General features: G+C 43.6%; 1 protein-coding gene and 1 long non-coding RNA gene across 6 annotated transcripts in view; one reads left to right on the top strand and one right to left on the bottom strand.

Moving 5' to 3' along the window:
* The first annotated feature begins 3,501 nt into the window (after window positions 1-3,501).
* The window catches only part of mosmoa (modulator of smoothened a), a 33,286-nt gene continuing 14,722 nt past the window's right edge, over window positions 3,502-22,065 (top strand). The window contains exons 1-2 of one of the 2 annotated variants that reach the window (XM_052510306.1): window positions 3,502-4,326; window positions 4,513-4,575. In XM_052510306.1, the coding sequence (XP_052366266.1) occupies window positions 4,275-4,326; window positions 4,513-4,575 (115 nt within the window). In that variant the 5' untranslated portion in view covers window positions 3,502-4,274. Of the gene's footprint in view, window positions 4,576-22,065 lie in introns of both variants that reach the window. The other variant, XM_052510307.1, reaches the window with a different exon arrangement.
* LOC127925428 (uncharacterized) lies at window positions 19,298-20,638 on the bottom strand. 4 transcript variants are annotated; one of them, XR_008120955.1, is made up of 3 exons: window positions 20,384-20,638; window positions 20,156-20,345; window positions 19,298-20,117 (listed from the first exon to the last, which is right to left on the bottom strand). It is a non-coding gene; the product is annotated as an uncharacterized LOC127925428 (long non-coding RNA). The 4 variants fall into 4 exon arrangements; XR_008120954.1 differs by having other exon boundaries at window positions 19,298-20,079; XR_008120957.1 differs by having other exon boundaries at window positions 20,194-20,345.

Genomic DNA, 22,065 nt, shown 5'->3' with positions numbered 1-22,065 from the left:
CAAAAATATAAACGCAACATGTTTCATGAGCTAAAATAAAAGATCCCAGAAATGTTCCATATGCACAAAAAGCTAATTTCTCTCAAATTGTGCACACAATTTTGTTTACATCCCAGGTCGTGAGCATTTCTCATTTGCTAAGATAATTCATCCACCTGACAGGTGTGGCATATCAAGAAGCTGATTAAATAGCATGATCATTACACAGGTGCACCTTCTGCTGGGGGCAGTGTAAGTCCACACTAAAATGTGCAGTTTTGTCACACACCACAATGCCACAGATGTCTCAAGTTGAGGGAGCGTGCAATTGGCATGCTGACTGCAAGGTATGTCCAACAGAGCTGTTGCCAGATAATTTAATGTTCATTTCTCTACCATAAGCCACCTCCGTTTTAAAGAATTTGGCAGTACGTCCAACCAGCCTTTCAACCGCAGACTTTCAACCGCAGACCACATGTAGCCAGAACCTCCACATCCGGCTTCTTCACCTGTAGGATCGTTTGGGGGGTCAATTTATTTAAGTTGACTGATTTCCTTCTATGAACTGTAAGTAAACATTTTGAAATTGTTGCATGTTAAGTTTATATATTTTTTAAGTATATTGATCGATCTGGAGTTTGGTCAAACACGTTATCAAAAATATGGCACAGCAAAAGCAGCTATTAAGAATAACCGCTATGGCTCGAGAGGGGCAAAAAAGGCCTTGATGACTAAACATGACAAATCAACACAGATATCGACTGGGTGTCAGTGACTCATGTATTCAACGAACGTAGTGAATAATAAAGCTACATATCCATGTGGGTCTATTTAGGTTGAACATGTATTGCCCATTGGAGGTGGTGGAGTGGTGCTTGAATCAGTGATTGACTGACTGTGGTAACAGGGAAATGCACTAATATACCTCATGTGCCATGAAGGCTATAGTGTGGGGTCCTCTGAGAAAATCTAATCTTATTAAACAAATTAAGACATTTTTTCTCTTCAAATTGGTATACATATTACTAGGATCTATTTTAGTCCTCATTTGGACTAACCTTCCAAGAGTCCTTAAACATTAATACAATTCATAATACATTTGAACAAATAACACACTGTCAGCTAAGGACCTCTTCCACCATTAGAATGTGTGTTCATGTCATTCTGCCTGGTCAGCCAGTGGGACCTACAATTGAGTGAATATGAGCACACAGGATATAATTTTCCAAGTTGGGTCTCCTGCATATTCTAGTGTCAATTTTGGGTTGAGTTCTGTAAAAGCTTAGATCATACAGGCAAGCAATACAAACTCTGAAAAAAAGAAACTGCCCTTTTTCAGGACCCTGTCTTTCAAAGATAATTAATAAAAATCCAAATAACTTCAAAGATATTAATTGTAAAGGGTTTAAACACTGTTTCCTATGCTTGTTCAATGAACCATAAACAATTAATGACCATGCACCTGTGGAACGAACGGGAGGCAATTAAGGTCACAGTTATAAAAACTTAAGACACTAAAGAGGCCTTTCTCCTGACTCTGAAAAACACCAAAATAAAGATGCCCAGGGTCCCTGCTCATCTGCGTGAATGTGGAATAGGCATGCTGCAAGGAGGCATGAGGACTGCAGATGTGGCCAGGGAAATAAATTGCAATGTCCGTACTGTGAGACGCCTAAGACAGCGCTACAGGGAGACAGGACGGACAGCTAATCGTCCTCGCAGTGGCAGACCACGTGTAACAACACCTGCATAGGATCATTACATCCGAACATCACACCTGCGGGACAGGTACAGGATGGCAACAACAACTGCCCGGGTTACACCAGGAACACACAACACCTCCATCAGTACTCAGACTGTCCCCAGGCCTGTTGTAGTAAGGCAGGTCCTCACCAGACATCATTGGCAACAACGTCGCCTATGGGCGCAAACCCACCATCGCTGGACCAGACAGGACTGGCAAAAAGTCACGGTTTTGTCTCACCAGGGGTGATGGTCGGATTCGCGTTTATCGTCAAAGGAATGAGCATTACACCGAGGCCTGTACTCTGGAGCGGGATCGATTTGGAGGTGGAGGGTCTGTCATGGTCTGGGGCAGTGTGTCACAGCACCATCAGACTGAGCTTGTTGTCATTGCAGGCAATCTCAACGCTGTGCGTTATTGGGAAGACATCCTACTCCCTCATGTGGTACCCCTCCTGCAGGCTCATCCTGACATGACACCCCAGCATGACAATGCCATCAGCCATACTGCTCGTTCTGTGCGTGATTTCCTCCAGGACAGGAATGTCAGTGTTCTGTCATGGTCAGCGAAGAGCCCAGATCTCAATCCCATTGAGCACATCTGGGACCTGTTGGATCGGAGGGTGAGGGCTAGGGCCATTCCCCCCAGAAATGTCCGGGAACTTGCAGGTGCCTTGGTGGAAGAGTGGGGTAACATTTCACAGCAAGAACTGGCAAATCTGGTGCAGTCCATGAGGAGGAGATGCACTGCAGTACTTAATGCAGCTGATGGCCACACCAGATACTGGACTGTTACTTTTGACCCCCCCTTTGTTCAGGGACACATTCAATTTCTGTTAGTCACATGTCTGTGGAACTTGTGTTCAGTTTATGTCTCAGTTGTTGAATCTTATGTTCATATAAATATTTACACATGTTAAGTTTGCTGAAAATAAACCCAGTTGACAGTGAGAGGACAGTTCTTTTTTTGCTGAGTTTATGAGAACTGGGTGATCTATATATTCTCTCCAAAGCAGAAACACATTGGGTAAAAACTGGTTGAATCAAAGTTGTTTCCACATTATTTTAACCAAAAAATGTAATGATGTTGTGGAAAACTGATTGGATTTGCAAATAGTCATCAACTTAAAGGTATTTTGTATTTTACACCTAAATTCAATGACAGGGTGACATGTTTGGTTGATTTCACATTGAATTCACGTTAGTTAACAACTCAACAAAATGTGCATCAAAACAAGATGTTAAACTGACATCTGTGCAGAGTGTGAAGACTCACATTGCTGAGACTGCTGTGTTGAGTGGGTGGGAGGTTACTTTCTGCTGATTGCTTTGCTGCTCTAATGGAATAGTGGAAAGCGCTGACCAGCAACGTACTGCTATCTGGCACACTCCCTTGATAGATCAGAGGATTTGCTTTGACCTTAACTACAGCATGTGTCAGTGAGAATAAACTAAGGCATCTACACATGCTTTTGTTGGCAAAAATGTGTCACAAAAAGGTAATCATACAAACATTTCAGACTGTCGTTTTTCCCCCATCACTCCTATCTCGGGGACCACTTTTATCTGGTAGAATGGACACTTATTCAAACATGGGATAAGGAGCCTTTGAGTGTTAAAAGGAAAGGCGTTACTTCTTCCTCTGATGAGAATAATAAACCGTTTGATGAATGTCATGTCCTTCTAAATGAGTGGTCTCATCTACCCCCTCTGCATGGTCCCATCTGTCTGAAACGTCTCTCACGCCAACGATCTCGCGAGATGATAGCGAATGCCCCGTGTGTGTGTGTGTGTGTGTGTGTGAGAGAGAGAGCTGTTGTGTCTGTGGAACGCACTGCGTGAGGCACGGTGTTCGGTTGATAGGGGGTCAAGCTAGTGGGCTAATCGGGGAAAGCATAATCACCACCTCTCCTAGCGGTTTTAATAATATCGTATTTCCATATAAAGATTATGCGAAAGCCGCCGAGCCTGCTCGAGCTGCCTTGGTTCCTACTTCGCTATGTCGGCACCAGAGCTTGCTAGCTAGCGGTCTATTTACACTACAGATGCTATTCCAGCAGCGGAGAAGGGGGCATGAATAAGCAAGAGGGAGGATGGGTTCTCGTTTTCCTGACGGCTAGCTAGCCTTAGAGCTTCGCTGAAAACAAGGACATACTGAAGGCACACCATTATTCGATTATTTAGTACCTCTGTGTGACGGATTTTTGTTCGTGAAATGGTTTAAAGTACTTCTTCAAATGGGGGTTCGGCCGTCAAGCACCCTCTCTGGGTTGTTGTTCGTCACACGGAGTTCGAATGTGGGAAATAGCTAGCTAGGTGGCTAGCTATCCGGCTAGTCTCAATAACCAAATGCTGCTGCTACCGTGCAGATCCGAGCGAGAACACCAGCGACTGGAGACTTGGGCCCTGACGTTGCGCCAGCTCCTTTTGCTTTATCGGAGGAAGATTCGGGTCGAAAAGATGGTCGTTTGAGATGTGATTTTTTTCCTCCGTTTTTAGCCATATGTAAGCGGAATGAAGGAGTGTTGATTTGCTGTTGCTGCCATGTCCAAATGAATAATGACAGGCTGAACCTCCAAACCAGTTTAATCTCTTTTGAAGGGGGTGAGGTGGACTGATAACTATCTAACGAAAACATATATCTAAAAACTGTATCTCTGAGGTTTACACTCCTTGGTCTTACCTGGAACTCTAAGCCACGTCTTTCATATCTGCTCATTTAAAGTACACAGACTTGAGCTGCAAATATGGATAAATTAACAATAATATCAGGATGTCTGTTTCTGGCAGCGGATATCTTTGCAATCGCAAGCATTGCAAACCCCGACTGGATCAACACAGGCGAATCTGCAGGTAATTGGGGAATTATTGAACTCTTATCTTTGACATTGACCACGGTATTTTCCTTTTAATGTTACAGCATCACTGATGGAATGATTCCCCTTTGCAGATTGTAGGGCTATACGTTATACATTCATTGAAGCCTTTACCTGCTGCTGCATTCACCCTCTAGCAATGTTTACATATCAGCAGGGGTATCTTGTCCTCTCTGCAACTCAGTCGTTTGTCCTATGTTCCTCTGTGATTTGAAACACTGGGCTACTAATCCAAAATAGGGATGCATAATAAATATATAATGTATATATCACATGTAGATATTATTTTAGGCCTATATAATAAGTTATTGCTGATATATTGGGGACACACAGAAATAATTTGATATGTTGTATTCTCTACTACTCTCTTTCCCATGTATTACGTAAGGGTAGTGCTGTAATGATTTCATATTAGCAAGACCAAGAAGCACTACTCAGTCATTTCTTGGCGGCGGTTGTTTATTTAGTAGGTAGATCTGTCATCAGAGCAATTGGCCACGTCAATGACCACTTCGAGGTCAATCCTATGGGTCAATCGACAGACTTGATCAACTGTAACAAGTGTTGAATACAGGCTTCCTGCTCGCCTCCCAAATGCCAGTTGGTCTTTTTCTGTTGACAAGCCTCAAAACGTATCCACATGCCATTAATAGGCTGATGCTCTTCTTTGTACCCACCTCCACCCACGATGATGACGGCTTATAGTAGGAACTGGGTCAGGAAGGGTTCATGCACCCCCACCTACGATGATGATGGCTTATAGTAGGAACTGGGTCAGGAAGGGTTCATGCACCCCCACCCACGATGATGACGGCTTATAGTAGGAACTGGGTCAGGGAGAGTTCATGCACCCCCACCCACGATGATGACGGCTTATAGTAGGAACTGGGTCAGGAAGGGTTCATGCACCCCCACCCACGATGATGACGGCTTATAGTAGGAACTGGGTCAGGAAGGGTTCATGCACCCCCACCCACGATGATGACGGCTCATAGTAGGAACTGGGTCAGGAAGGGTTCATGCACCCCCACCCACGATGATGACGGCTTATAGTAGGAACTGGGTCAGGAAGGGTTCATGCACCCCCACCCACGATGATGACGGCTTATAGTAGGAACTGGGTCAGGAAGGGTTCATGCACCCCCACCCACGATGATGACGGCTTATAGTAGGAACTGGTTCAGGAAGGGTTCATGCACCCCCACCCACGATGATGACGGCTTATAGTAGGAACTGGGTCAGGAAGGGTTCATGCACCCCCACCCACGATGATGACGGCTTATAGTAGGAACTGGGTCAGGAAGGGTTCATGCACCAATGTGAAACCAATGTAGCCTGTCAGCTGCTGCAGCAGAAGCTATTTGTTTTCATTGCCCTATTTTCTAAGAAGAAAAGGGATGGATGTTTTCAAAACACTGTTTCTGATGTGTGCTCACTGTCTTTATCTTTCAATTGGACTGTGTCCACACACACTCTCACACATCAACTCAAATAAGCCTTCTATGACAATAACATTAATGTTTTGTCTTTTAAAACGACTTGACAATATTGACACCCTTACTGGAAATGAAGAGTAGCTAACTCATGTTCGACAGTAAATAACATTGTAATTACATGTAATTAGAAAGCATGCTGAGTTGTTTCAGTATGCCTACTCAGCAATGGCCTCAGTAACTTATTCCTGCTAGGCTGTGCCATCTGCCTCATTCCTGCTTTGTTGATAATGGTCACACCTGCAATTAGCCTACCACAGCAAAAGTGCTGGTAAGTGTAGGATTGCATGCATTGCAAACCACACATCTTAGTGTTTCCCCTTGGATTTTTGTTCAGCAGTGGTGGCAAGGGTAGCTTTAGGGCAATGACATGCAAGCTGTTCCCATAGACTTCCAGTCATTGAGCCAACGACTATCCATTTAAAAGCGAGTCTCAGCCGATATTGATTATAAACAATCATTTTTTTTGCAGTGGTGGCAACAATTAACAGTGGTGGGCCACCCCTGCTAAATGAATATAGGGAAAACAATGTCATAACCGATTCCAATTATATAATGTTTTAATTCTCGACAAAAAAATACTTTCCAAGGCGCAACTCAGGCTGCAATTGGCCAAAAGGGTTTGTTTTGGTTTGGCTGCTGGTTTTAGTAGAGTGGTGCAAACGACCATCCTCTCATATCTCCCACTGTTCTCACTTCCCCTCCACAGTCTCCCCTGTGGTTTCTTTGATGATGATGGTGGGTCTTTTGTTGGGCTGTTTATGAGATGGAAAGACCTTAACATCCTGTCTCTGAAGGCACCAGGCTTTTCTCACCCAGGGATTTAGTCACAAAGCCTGTGTTTGGTGTCCTGTGCTTCTCATCATACCCTCCTGGTTTTGTGACAGGCTGCGGGTATTAGGTGTTATCGGTCCAATTCATTATAGAAGTAATTCAATATAGAGAAGAACATTTCCAGCACATTGGCAGCCTTTTAATGGATGGCAGAAAAAGTAATTTGGTCAGGGTTGGCCTGTGTGACGCATCATAACAATTTCCCTCTGTCATCATGGTTTGATTGTGATGTGGTTGTGGACATAGTGGTTAGCCTAATTGCTCACCACAATTTGGGAGATAATTGTAGATCTTACACTCTCAACAAGCACATTAATGTAAGTGATAATTTTATTTGTTGGGCTGATTTATTTTTGGATGAAGGGAAATCAAGCATACAAATGCAGTTTGTTTTGTAGTGTTTTTTTCTTCTTCTGTTCTCAATTTATACTGTCATAATTGGCCGAACACAGCCTCACTTCTTTAATGCCTGTACAAGCAACAAATAGGCTATGCTCTATTTGCCCCCAAACAACATTGCTATAGTAGAAAGATTTTAACATAAAAAACAGAAACAAGCAAAGAACTCTATCATCAGTCTTCAGCCTCTGCTTTTGATTAAGTCATCTGAATGTAATTTATGAGACTGAATGTAGTATTGGTTGTAAAGACATTGTGTGACCAATGTGAATATTGCTTTAATCTTCCTCTGTCAGTTTCAGTTCCTCTTAGTTTCTCTTAGCGTAGCACAAAGATGCAGACATGGCATTTAGCAAAGCATTAAATCATCTACTATCCGCAGCGGTCGAAGGAACTGCATCTCAGTGCTGGAGGTGTCACCCTGGTCCCTGGTTCGAATCCAGGCTGCATCACATCCGGGCGTGATTAGGAGTCCCATGGGGCGGCTCCCAATTGGCCCAGCATCGTCTGGGTTTGGCCGGAGTAGGCCGTCATTGTAAATAAGAATTTGTTCTTAACTGACTTGGCTAGTTAAATAAAGGTTAAATAAAATAAAAAAATACAGTGGGTGTATCTCAATAGTCTAAAGTGGCTTCCTCGTCTCCTATCCTCCACCTGTACCGAACAGGTGAATTCCTGGATGGCTGTCTATCCACATGGCTTTAACCTTGTGAGGTTCTTTGGCTCCTGACCCCATTTTGATATAAAAATAATAATTGCGACCCCACGATGTAAAACATTTTATTAAATTAAAAGAAGTTATGTAATCAGCTGCAATTGTTTACTTATTTAGTTTGGACTATGACAGTATTAAGTGACTGTAGTGCATCAAAGGTATGGCAATAATGTTGGATGATCTGTGTAGAAAAGAACATCATCACAGTCCCACGGGTCTTGTCCACTCGGTTCTAACTGCTTTTGGGCATAGTACAGGGAGACAGTACATTTGTAATGATGCAACACAACATTTCACAATGTTTTATCATGGCAAGTGCTTCAATACAGAGTTCTACAAAGTGTTTCATTATAAATAAATAAATAATAATGCAAGAATCTAGGCAACAATGCAGCAACCTTCTCCTCTGTTTCCAGCTGGCTGAGGAGGTTTCTGACTGCCTGGGATGATGACTTTTCTGCCAACAAAAACTCTCTGTACAGATGAACATGCTCTGCATGGTACTTCACTGCCTCAAATGAACTATTCCATCTGGAGCTCACTGCTTCAGGAGGAGCCTTGGCCTGCACAAACTCCTTCATAATGAGGAAGCTCACCCATCTTCTATTTCTGACAGGCTTCTTGAAGAAGACAAATCTCATCCATGTCCCAAGTGATGCAAGTTCAGAGAAGTATTTGTAGTGCTGCCAGGTTTCACCCTCCAGATTGATGACCTGATAGAGACAGGGTACATGGACACTGTTGGGCATCTCTCCTTTCAGAACCTCCTTGTATGCCTTCAGGCACTAGGAGGCATTGTCTTTGACCACTGCCCAGGCATCATTCAGGTTCAGATGGTTGCTGTGGAGGGAGGCTAGTATAGCTTGGGAAAACGTTGAGTAGTTTTATCTGTTTATCTACCAGAAAGTACTGGTTTTCAACACCTGCAATGAAAGATATGTTGGTCGAACACACGGGGTGGGTGAGTTTGACAGGCTGCTCTCATTTTCGAGGAACGCTCCTTCCTGTTTGCAGTGCTTCACACTTTAAACGGCCATAGCTTTCTTAGCTTTTCTAAGGGGATGTCTGACTCGGCGCGCACACAGCCGCAAAGTCCTGAATAAATTCTCGTCTTGAATCTATCAGAGGTATGACCTGGCTAACACGGTGCTTTTCCTTGTTCTTCACATGGACCACTTAAAGTCTAAAGCCATCACATGTATTTTTACGGGTCCAATCAATAGTATGTTGACATCATTTGCAGAACAGCTTATCGCCTGACTCATAATAGTCCTTTGGGTATTGCTCTCTCTGAATTTAGGGGTTAGGGTCAAAGTTTTTCGTGTTTTTGATGACTTGGCCGTCCTAGACGGCCTCTTCGACATGTTTCTCAAAGTGACAGCCAAGTTGTGAGGTGACGTAAGGGTCCCACGCACAACCTCCCCCTCAAAACACCCCAATCGAAAACTGAATTATTTATCTAGGCCTACTCGTCTAATTTTACAATTATGAAATCATTTTCAATTTCAGCCAAATTATGGAAAATTCTGCAATCTTCCATGTTTTACAGTTGATTCCATTTTTATTACCAAATTCCGTCTGGGTTTTCAGCATCTCGGAAATCATAGGGCCCTACATAAACCACTCTTTTTTTATTAAAACCACATCTAGGTTAATGATGTAACCCTGGTTCTATGAAGCAAGCGCACATTTTCTCTCGCGACCCCATTTTCAAAGCAGACGACCCCTCATGGGGTCGCAACCCCAAGTTTGGGAAACCCTGACCTAGCCAGTGCACTCAGTAAAGAGGAGTAGAGGAGACCAGCAGAGGTGGTCACTTTAGGCTATTGAATTGCATCCTTTGTGTGTTACCCACACACATTTCTCATTGCGGGGCATTATGGACCGGGGTGAAATGTCACCCAAACACAATCCTAGTGGAATTTGCCCCTATGCTCAGATCTAGGATCAGATGACCATACCCCAGCATTAAACCTAAAGCATTACTATATAAAAACAAAAAGCAAACCTGATTTGGGATCAGTGGCGGAGGACCTCATCATGGTGTCTCTCTAAGGTCAAAGTGTAGAGAAACAGAAATGCCACCCAGGCCAATTAGTAGGGATGCATGAAGATGTTGCCCACAGACACTGATCATAGGTCAGATTTTTGTAACCTCCTAATTAAGTTAGCTGTACCTACATTTGTTATCTGGATTAGCGTTAATGGAACCAGGATTTGGATTTTGAGCTACTCATTGACTCTTAGGGTGGTGCCCTTATTACGGTGCCTTGATTTCCTACAGGAGCGCTCGGCAGCTCTAAACACCCCTGTAATTGAAACCTTGAGTCAGATACCTTGTGTGTATAATATACAGAAGAAGGGTTGAGTCTCCTCACTCAACACAATGCCACAGCTGTGTTTCCTAAATGGGTTACTCTACACCTGTCTTTGGTCATGGCTAAAGATAATTCTAATGAAGGAGATAACATTATTGATTTGTAGTTAAACAAGACCAATTAAAAAGCCTGCAAGTGAGTAAGTCATAAGTAGTCTGGAGTTTCTCCAATCCTGACTACGTAACCTGACTAGGAACAACTCCTGGCCCAGGGCAACACAGAGACGTTTGGGGACCACGACAACCACTGGCACAAAAGGAGGAGAAATGTTGGCTCTCCAGCTGAAAAGACCCTGTCCTCACCTCTGTGTGACGTTCCCAGGCAATCACAGTAAACTTCATTTCCTGCCTGGGCTTCTACACAAATCCCATTATTACTGGCAGTGTCACGGAGACAACTGTGAATCTGCCCGCAGCCCTCTGCCCTCCTGTAGATCCTGTTGTCTTCAGAATGTCTCTGTCACCATCTGAATGAAAATAGACCCACACACAGAGAGAGACAGTGAGATTAAAAAGGGTCACGGTTCAGTATTTAGTGTTATTTTGTTTTCTTGACTGAAATGCGATATGCCATCTCTCACAATGCTATCCTACAAGTAGACTTGATGATGAGATCCTCGCTTCACCTTCCAGCTGTCAGACATATGTAGCACTATCATTTCATGCAGGAAGCATATTGTGTCTTCTATACATTTCTTTCCAAGACAAAAAGCGTGGTCAACTTGATGATCATTTCAGCACCATTTTTGATTGGGACAGCACCATCGCGCTGCTTTGAAACAAGCATGGGGGCATTATCTGAATATCTGTTTGAAAAATAATAGCAATCTATATTTTCTAATCTGTATCATGAGGAAGATACTCCAAATGTAACAGCCTACGCCTGCTCCCTAACAAAGCGGAGCCAGGGTCGGAAAAAAAGATAAATGGTGCAGAGGTTCATCCAGGTCAAATTTAAGATCGGAAAGAGCAGATTCTAATGTTTTCTAAAGCACATACAGGGCCTTCAGGAAGTGTTCACACCCGTTGACTTTTTCCACATTTTGTTGTGTTACAGCCTGAATTTGAAATTGATTACATTTATATTTTGTGTCAGTGGCCTACACACAATACTTCATAATGTCAAAGTGGAATTATGTTTTTAGAAATGTACAATTTAATAAAAAATTAAAAGCTGAAATGTCTTGAGTCAATAAGTATTCAACCCCTTTGTTATGGCAAGCCTAAATAAGTTCACGACTAACACTTAAGTCACAAGTTGCTTGGACTCACTCTGTGTGCAATAACAGTGCTTAACAGGGTTTTTTAAATGACCTCATCTCTGTACCCTACATGTACAATTATCTGTAAGATCCCTCAGTCGAACAATGAATTTTAAACACAGATTCAACCATAAAGACCAGTGAGGGTTTCCAGTGCCTTGCAAAGAAGGGCACCGATTTGGTAGATAAGTATAAATAAAAAAATACATTGAATATCCCTTTGAGGATAGTGATGTTATGAAATGCACTTTGGATGGTGTATCAATACACCCAGTCACTACAAAGATACGCACGTCCTTCCTAACTCTAGTGCCAGAGAGGAAGGAAAGCTGAAGGAATTTACCAGGCCAATGGTGACTTTAAAACAGTTACAGATGTTTTTGGGGGGTTGTGATAGGAGAAAACTGAGGATGGATCAACAACATTGTAGTTACGCCACGATACTGACCTAAATGACAGATTGAAAAGAAGGAAGCCTGTACAGAATACAAATATTCCAAAATATGCATCCTGTTTGTGATAAGGCACTAAAGTAAAACTGCCAAAAAGGTGGCAAAGAAATTAACTTTGTCCTGAATACAAAGTGTGATGTTTGGGGCAAATCTTAACACAACACATCACTGAGTACCACTCTTCATATTTTCAAGCTTGGTGGTGGCTGCATCATGTTATGTGTATGCTTGTCATCGTCAAAAACTAGGGATTTTTGGGGGATAAAAAGAAATGGAATAGAGCTAAGCACAGGCAAAATCCTAGAGTAGAACCTGGTTGTCTGCTTTCCAACAGACACTAGGAAACAAATATATATTTCAGTAGGACAGTAACTTAAAACACATGGCCAAATATACACAAGTTGCTTACCAAGATGACATTTAATGTTCCTGATTGGCCTAGTTTACAGTTTTGACTTAAATCGGCTTAAATCTATGGCAAGACATGCAAATGGCTGTCTAGCAATGATCAACAACCAACTTGACAGAGTTTGATGAATTTTAAAAAGAATGTGAAAATATTGTACAATCCAGGTGTGCAAAGGTCTTATAGACTTACCCAGAAAGACTCACAGCTGTAATCGCTGCCAAAGTTAATTCTATCATGTATTTACTCAGGGGTTGAGTACTTATCCTAATTTAGATATTTTTGTATTTCATTTTCAATACATTTGCAGAAATGTCTAAAATCATTTTTTCACTTTGTCATTATGGGGTATTGTGTGTAGATGGGTGAGATATATTTTTTAAATCCATTTTTAATTCAGGCTCTAACACAAACATTTACAGTCGTGGCCAAAATGTTTGAGAATGACACAAATATACATTTTCACAAAGTCTGCTGCCTTAGTTTGTATGATGGCAATTTGCATATATCCAATAATGTTATGATAAGAAGAGTGATCAGATGAATTGCAACAAATTGCAAAGTCCCTCTTTGCCATGCAAATGAACTGAATCCCCCCAAAATATTTCCACTGCATTTCAGCCCTGCCACAAAAGGACCAGCTGACATTATGTTAGTAATTCTCTTGTTAGCTTCTTGCGTCGAGCCATCCCGGATCCGGTATCGTGACTACAGCCTCAAGCTCATTAGCATAACACAACGTTAACTATTCATGAAAATCGCAAATGAAATGAAATTAATCTATTTGCTCTCAAGCTTAGCCTTTTGTTAACAACACTGTCATCTTAGATTTTCAAAATATGCTTCTCAACCATTGCAAAACAAGCATTTGTGTAACAGTATTGATGGCTAACGTACCATTTAGCATTAGCATTCAGCATGCAACATTTTCCACAAAAACCATAAAAGCATTCAAATAAAATAATTTACCTTTGAAGAACTTCAGATGTTTTCAATGAGGAGACTCTGTTAGATAGCAAATGTTCCGTTTTTACAAAATATATTATTTGTGTCGACTAATCGCTCCGTTTTGTTTCATCGCTTTTGGGTAAGGAAAAAATAAATAAGTCATTGAAACGCGAACTTTTTTCCAAATTAACTCCATAATATCGACAGAAACATGGCAAACGATGTTTAGAATCAATCCTCAAGGTGTTTTTCACATATCTATCGACAATCAAATCCATCGTGGCAGTTTACTTTCAATTCTGAAGAAATGGAACGCGCATGGACTTACTGATTACGCACACAGGACACCAGGTAAATGTAGTCTCTTTATGGTCAATCTTCCAATGATATGCCTACAAACACGTCACAATGCTGCAGACACCTCGGGGAATATACAGAAAGCGTAGGCTCATTCCTGGCGCATTCACAGCCATATAAGGAGACATTGGAACACAGCGCCTTCAGAATCCGGGGCATTTCCTGTATGAAACATCATCTTGGTTTCACCTGTTGCATTAGTTCTGGGGCACGCACAGATAATATCTTTGCCGTTTTGGAGACGTCAGAGTTGTGTCTTTCCAAGGCTGTCAATTCAATGCAGTCGAGCATCTTTTCGTGACAAAATATTGCGCTTAAAACGGGTATGTCTTTTTATCCAATAATGACACAGCGCCCCTATAGGTTCAAGAGGTTAACACAGTTGACGAGGACAAGGCTGGAGATCACTCAGAGGTGCTGATTGAGTTTGAATAACAGACTGGAAGCTTCAAAAGGAGGATGGTGCTTGGAATAATTTTTCTTCCTCTGTCAATCATGGTTACCTGCAAGGAAACATGTGCCGTCATCATCGCTTTGCACAAAAAGGGCTTCACAGGCAAGGATATTGCGGCCAGTAAGATTGTACTTAAATCAACCATTTATCAGATCAAGAACTTCAAGGACAGCGATTAAAATGTTGTGAAGAAGGCTTCAGGGCACCCAAGAAAGTCCAGCAAGCGCCAGGACTGTCTCCTAAAGTTGATTCAGCTGCGGGATCGGGGCACCACCAGTACAGAGCTTGTTCAGGAATTGCAGCAGGCAGGTGTGAGTGCATCTGCACGCACAGTGAGGCGAAGACTTTTGGAGGATGACCTGGTGTCAAGAAGGGCAGCAAAGAAGCCACTTCTCTCCAGGGAAAACATCAGGGACAGACTGATATTCTGCAAAAGGTACAGGGATTGGACTGCTGAGGACTTGGGTAAAGTCATTTTCTCTGATGAATCCACTTTCCGATTGTTTAGGGCATCTGGAAAAAAGCTTGTCCGGAGAAGACAAGGTGAGCGCTACCATCAGTCCTGTGTCATGCCAACAGTAAAGCATCCTGAGACCATTCATGTGTGGGGTTGCTTCTCAGCCAAGGGAGTTGGCTTACTCATAATTTTACCTAACAACACAGCCATGAATAAAGAATGGTACCAACACATCCTCCAAGAGCAACTTCTCCCAAGACATCCAGGAACAGTTTGGTGACGAACAATGTCTTTTCCAGCATGATGGAGCACCTTCCCATAAGGCAAAAGTGATAACTAAGTGACTCGAGAGAACAAAACATCGATATTTTGGGTCCATGGCCAGGAAACTCCCCAGACCTTAATCCCATTGACAACTTGTGGTCAATCCTCAAGAGGCAGGTGGACAAACAAAACCCCACAAATTCTGACAAACTCCCAGCATTGATCATGCAAGAATCTGCTTCCATCAGTCAGGATGTGGCCCAGAAGTTAATTGACAGCATGCCAGGGCGGATTGCAGAGGTCTTGAAAAAGAAGGGTCAACACTGCAAATATTGACTCTTTGCATCAACTATTGACTACTAATTGTCAATAAAATCCTTTGACACTTATGAAATGCTTGTAATTATACTTCAGTATTCCATAGTAACATCTGCCAAAAATATCTAAAGACACTGAAGCAGCAAACTTTGTGAAAATTAATATTTGTGTCATTCTCAACACTTTTGGCCACGACTAGAATAAGTCAAGGGGTATGAATACTTTCTGAAGGCACTGTACAGGCACCTACAAACTCTCATGTGCAATAAAACATGTTTTGTTAGATGACAGCTATTTTATTCAAATAGCCGTCCACACACATCTGCACACCCCTACCCTCACTCGTCACCTGTGCCGGCATGCGCTGGGGAGATATACATGTGAAAGTCTGATGCCGGCAAGAATGTGGTAAAGATGGACCTGTTTGACAGGGGGTCATGTTAACATTGCAAAACAATTGCATGCAACAAACTGTAAATCCTATGTGAAAGGGATATTAGTGACACTTAAGTGAAATAGTTTACTCTATACTCCTGTCCAGGTCCTTTTTTCATGGCAAGATTTGATTTCTACTTTTGGTGATCCGAACACACACAACACATATTGATAAGACAACAGATTTTAACATTTTTCAGATTCTCTCTGTATTTTCACACTGCTCCGAGAATCTAAGAGGCATAAAGACATTGGATTAACGCCGTCGTTCCACAAATCCATGCCTATAACCGAGGGGTACAACATCACCCTGAAAACACAGTGGAGGGGAAGCTTTGACATGAGCTATGAGAGAGAACAAAGTCCACCATAGAAGAAGACCACAAGGGGATAGTCGTGACAATTTCAGAAAAGAGAACAGCCAGCAAGGCCGTCATGGCGTGTATAAATTCTGTGTTGGAGTGTGTGTATGTGTGTTACAGCTGCGAAGGGAGAAAATGATGTACCTCTCTTGTCTCTCTCCCGCTCTGTCTCTCACACTCTTCTGTTCTATTCATCGGTGTGTTGACATGGACGGCTGATTGTCTCTCTCAGTGATAGGTCGTGTCGGTGGCTGTTTTTACAGTGATTTCTGGTCTACTTCTAAATGGCAAAGCCAGCAAGCGGTGCCAAGCCCTCCCACTGCTGTGAAAATGTTCTGTTCTGATCGCTCTGTTCTGACGAAACAACCTTTGCGCTGAGGTACAATTGAGGAAATTGTTTTTGTTGTTGTTTTAACAAAGCCGTGCCATTGAAAATTTGATATTTAAAAGCGTACATCTGGAAATAGCTCTTAATTTGGCCTCGTCCTTGTACAGCCAAAGCATCCCTGTTGCTTCCTTGCGTGCTATTGGGGCATAAGTTTTGGATAACTGTCTTGGTTAGCCTTGTTTTAGTAGAGCAAGCACAGTTACAGTAGGCTGTATGTGTGAATGTAGCAAGTTAATATTTGATCATTAACCCTTACTTTACCAGATAGGTTAACTGAACACATTTTCAACATCCTGGCCAGGGAAGAGTTACAGTGGAGTGTAGAGAGATTGAATGAGCCAGTTGGAGGTGGCCATGCTAGTATCAACAGCCAAGTTGGGACACAGCCACAATAACATCACCTGTTTCCCTGTACCAGCTGTACCAGAGAGCAGAATCCTCCTCCACCATCTTTGTCTGCACTGACTGGGCAGCATCCTGTTGTAGTACGTGGTCAGGGCATGAGGGACTAGGGGGAGAAAGAAGTGCTTCGCTGTTGAAAAGTATACTACCAGCTTCCTGCCCTCTCCCTTAACAAGTGCTTTTATGTGGTTGTGTTAAGTAAAACTGTGTGTGTAAGCGTCTGTCCTTTTGTCATGGAATGTGTGTGTGTGTGTGTGTGTGTGTGTGTGTGTGTGTGTGTGTGTGTGTGTGTGTGTGTGTGTGTGTGTGTGTGTGTGTGTGTGTGTGTGGGGATAGTCAACACTACAGTCTGCCTTCCCCTGCAGCCCTGTGATGTAAGTACAAGAACGGCCGGGCTGTTAAAACCTGCAGTGGCATACTTCCACCCAGCAGAGTTTAGAGGCCTCCTGCTCCACTCATCCCTCCAGTGCTACCTCCATACTTCCACCCAGCAGAGTTTAGATGCCTCCTGCTCCACTCATCCCTCCAGTGCTGCCTCCACCTCCATACTTCCACCCAGCAGAGTTTAGAGGCCTCCTGCTCCACTCATCCCTCCAGTGCTGCCTCCACCTCCATACTTCCACCCAGCAGAGTTTAGAGGCCTCCTGCTCCACCTCCATCCCCCAGCAGTGCTGCCTCCACCTCCATGCTGCCTCCACTTCCACCCAGCAGAGTTTAGAGGCCTCCTGCTCCACTCATCGCTCCAGTGCTGCCTCCACCTCCATACTTCCACCCAGCAGAGTTTAGAGGCCTCCTGCTCCACTCATCCATCCATACTCCAGTGCTGCCTCCACCTCCATACTTCCACCCAGCAGAGTTTAGAGGCCTCCTGCTCCACTCATCGCCTCCAGTGCTGCCTCCACCTCCATACTTCCACCCAGCAGAGTTTAGAGGCCTCCTGCTCCACTCATCCCTCCAGTGCTGCCTCCACCTCCATACTTCCACCCAGCAGAGTTTAGAGGCCTCCTGCTCCACTCATCCCTCCAGTGCTGCCTCCACCTCCATACTTCCACCCAGCAGAGTTTAGAGGCCTCCTGCTCCACTCATCCCTCCAGTGCTGCCTCCACCTCCATACTTCCACCCAGCAGAGTTTAGAGGCCTCCTGCTCCACTCATCCCTCCAGTGCTGCCTCCACCTCCATACTTCCACCCAGCAGAGTTTAGAGGCCTCCTGCTCCACTCATCGCTCCAGTGCTGCCTCCACCTCCATACTTCCACCCAGCAGAGTTTAGAGGCCTCCTGCTCCACTCATCCCTCCAGTGCTGCCTCCACCTCCATACTTCCACCCAGCAGAGTTTAGAGGCCTCCTGCTCCACTCATCCCTCCAGTGCTGCCTCCACCTCCATACTTCCACCCAGCAGAGTTTAGAGGCCTCCTGCTCCACTCATCGCTCCAGTGCTGCCTGCTGTCTGGCTAACAGTGGCTAACACCTCTCTGCACCTACACTAATAACAGCATCGCCATGCTCTCCCATGCTCAGGACCAACTCACACAGCCCTCATTTCCTCTCAATTAGACACAGACTGGGCGAGAAGCAGTAATCTAATGGAGATAGAGAGAGGGGGTGAGAAACAGTGATCTCACTCAAAGAAGAGTGAATATGGATGGAGGGAAAGAAGGAAGGAACATAGAGAGAGAGAAGCTGTGATAAACAGTGAGACGTCAGGAGGGAGGGGATGGGGATGGGGAGAAGAGAAACAGATATGAGCTGTGTGAATACAGAGAGAATAGAGGGGAGGCACATGGGAGGGAACACCGGAGAAGAGAAACAGATATGAGCTGTGTGAATACAGAGAGAATAGAGGGGAGGCACATGGGAGACGGTTAGCTAGAGACACAGGGATCCATGGAGATTAGAACTGTTAATAATGTTTTTATGGGGACTGTCAGTATCTTTGTGAAGAGGCTGTATTATTGTGTGGGACAGTGTATGAGTGTTTGTGTGTTACTGGTTGTTGTGCTCTGTGTATATCTGGATGTCTGTCTCTACACAGCAGCAGTGGTGGGTCTTGCTGTACCCTTCACCATCTCTGCTCTGCGGTGGGCTGGGGGGAAATGAGGCGTCGCTCCATTGCTCACACTTTTCATTTTAGATTCCAGGTTTATTTACCCAGATGTGTAGTCTCACGGAGTGTGTATGTGTGTGTGTACGTTTGTGTAATTTATGTCAGAGTACCATGTTTTTGCATGCCGTGTGTGTGTCGTGTCCAGTGGTGTGTGTGCCATGCCGTGCCTGCCTGTTGTAAGGCAGGAATTCCACTGAGAGCTAGTGAATCAGCAGGAGGCTGGAGGATCCGGGGGGAAATGGCCATAAAACAAGACTATTAGTGCTATCAGAGCCCGCTGATGTTCCACACACACACACTTCCCGTCCTCAGACAGGTTCAAGGTTACAGTACCCAGGCAGGAATATATGGCCTACTTCACTTCAGAAATAGGCTCTTGGGTAAGCTCTAGTGCTCTGGTGGGCGTTCCAGGCACCATTTTAGTCTGCCTCGCTCTGACCTCCTTCTTTCTTTAGTCTAAAGGCTGAGTAGTTCTTCCGGTTGACAGCAGAACACATTGGCCCCAGTGCAGACTACACAAGGCAAAGGCAATAATGGCCTTCTAGAATGTTGGTATTCTTGGATGTAGCCTATTTTAGAATATCCAGGGCTCAGATTCTAGATTATGTTGATTATATAATCTCTAAAATGTTCTCTATTGTTCTAGCACATGAAAGCATTCTCCAGCAGAGGAGCATTAGGCATTCATAGTGTTTGTACGTGTGGTTAGGGAAGGGTAGAGGCGGTGTTTGCTTGTTATTGTAGAGGCGGTGTTGTTCTGGCCTGCTAGCTGTTATAAAGGGGACAGGATTTCCTCTGGACTGATGGCCAGTGGACTGTTTGGCTCGCTGTGGGATACCAGAGGAGAGGAGACCCGCCCTGCCCCAGTGCAAGAGGAGATTACCAGGCCAATCTGTCTTTCAGCATCTCCACCATTGGACCACCAATATGTATTGTATCATCTTTTCCACCATGTCTTTCCAAGTTGTTGTAAAATTCAAGTATTGTCGATAGCCTACCTGGTAAGATTATGGTGAAGGTGGTAGTAAAACCCAGTCTTCATATCCGAGCCCACCTTTCAAGAAAAAGACTACAGGTTCCTACCACCTAAACCTTTCAAGAAAAAGACTACAGGTTCCTACCACCTAAACCTTTCATGAAAAAGACTACAGGTTCCTACCACCTAAACCTTTCATGAAAAAGACTACAGGTTCCTACCACCTAAACCTTTCATGAAAAAGACTACAGGTTCCTACCACCTAAACCTTTCATGAAAAAGACTACAGGTTCCTACCACCTAAACCTTTCATGAAAAAGACTACAGGTTCCTACCACCTAAACCTTTCATGAATAAGACTACAGGTTCCTACCACCTAAACCTTTCATGAAAAAGACTACAGGTTCCTACCACCTAAACCTTTCATGAAAAAGACTACAGGTTCCTACCACCTAAACCTTTCATGAAAAAGACTACAGGTTCCTACCACCTAAACCTTTCATGCTTAATATGATACCGTTTTGCTTACTCAGGTAGAAATCTCCGTGAAGACGAACACACACTGATTTAGTGTCTCCTATGGTTCTCAGTGGCCTGGTGTGTGTGTGTGTGTGTGTGTGTGTGTGTGTGTGTGTGTGTGTGTGTGTGTGTGTGTGTGTGTGTGTGTGTGTGTGTGTGTGTGTGTGTGTGTGTGTGTGTGTGTGTGTGTGTGTGTGTGTGACCTACGTGTGGCTGCCTACGTAACTGTACAAGTGTGTGTGCTCATGAGCTAGTCTATCTCTGGCAGACGTCATCATGCCTCAGTCCAGAGGCTATAAATCCTCTGTGTGTGTCTGATCAGTGATAGATGGCTTCAGTAGGCTCGCCGCCATAGGCTAGATATTATCTCCTCTCCTCCGTGTTCCAGACCAACAGATGTGCATACTTACTGACTGACTTCAAGATCAGGGAAGAAACTCTCCTGGAGAGAAAGAAGCTTCTTCAGTTTGAAGTGAGAGAAAGTGAAGTAGGAAGAGAGGAAGAGAGAGGACAGGGAGGTGTGTGTGTTTGGTGGATAAATCAAAGGGAGAAATACTGTACTATGTCTGATGGGAGAAGTGAGATGAAATATATAGTAGCGATGCAAACTGCTGTCACGTTAGCTAGCAGAATTTTAGACTTTTTCAAAGCCTCTGCTTCTTAATGAACTGACACATTATACAGGGAATGCTGAGGTGTCGAGACAAACATCCGGATGCAGTGTGTGTGCGTGCCTGTGAGTGGATAATGATTTATGTCTGTTGCTGTGTGTACGTGCACCTGTGTGTGAGAAGAACCATTACAATCGGTTGCAGTGTGTGTGTGGGAGATGTGCATGCTTGTGTGTCCTTGTGTGTGTTACAGAGCAACAGCCGCAGCCTCCTCTGACATAATTGGGCCCTGTAGGCTGCAGAGAGGAGCTCCTAGCAGGTATTGGTTCACAGACAGATTAAAGGGGGGGAATTCCACAGTAACAGAATTAAACTTTGTCTCAGTCTTTTCACTTTAGAATGTATGCCAAACAAAAAACATTTATTTTCAAAGTTTAACAAACAATATAGCTCTATGCACAAGGACTACTTTTAACAATTTCCACTTTTTTTTTTTTACAAAAACAAATTTAATGTAAGAACTGTGCAGATGGAAACTTGAACTGTGCAGATGGTAACGGAATTACTGTAAAATCTCCCTCGGGTTTTCCAAAAACGGTTAAATATACGCTCAGAATTAAAGATACACTATGCAGAACACCATTTCCTGGTTGCAAAAATTAGAATAGTTCGCCTAATTTCAGTTTGTGACAAAACAAGCAAGTATAGTGTAGAGAATCATTGTGCCATCTAAATCACTGTGAAATACTATATTTTCCATAACAGAAAATATAGTATTTTCATGTGTTTAAAGCTGGTGTACAAACCCAAAAGTAAAACACACAAGTAGAAGCATAGAAATAGCTCTCATAGAACAAATATACCGCTTCTTAGACTTGCTTTCAATGTGAATGGCCAATCTATAACTCACATTTCTATGTGAATTTGGTTGGGT

This window comes from Oncorhynchus keta, unplaced genomic scaffold (assembly GCF_023373465.1).
Source record: "Oncorhynchus keta strain PuntledgeMale-10-30-2019 unplaced genomic scaffold, Oket_V2 Un_contig_5557_pilon_pilon, whole genome shotgun sequence".
NCBI lineage: Eukaryota > Metazoa > Chordata > Actinopteri > Salmoniformes > Salmonidae > Oncorhynchus > Oncorhynchus keta.
This window is presented reverse-complemented; position numbering and strand designations above follow the sequence as displayed.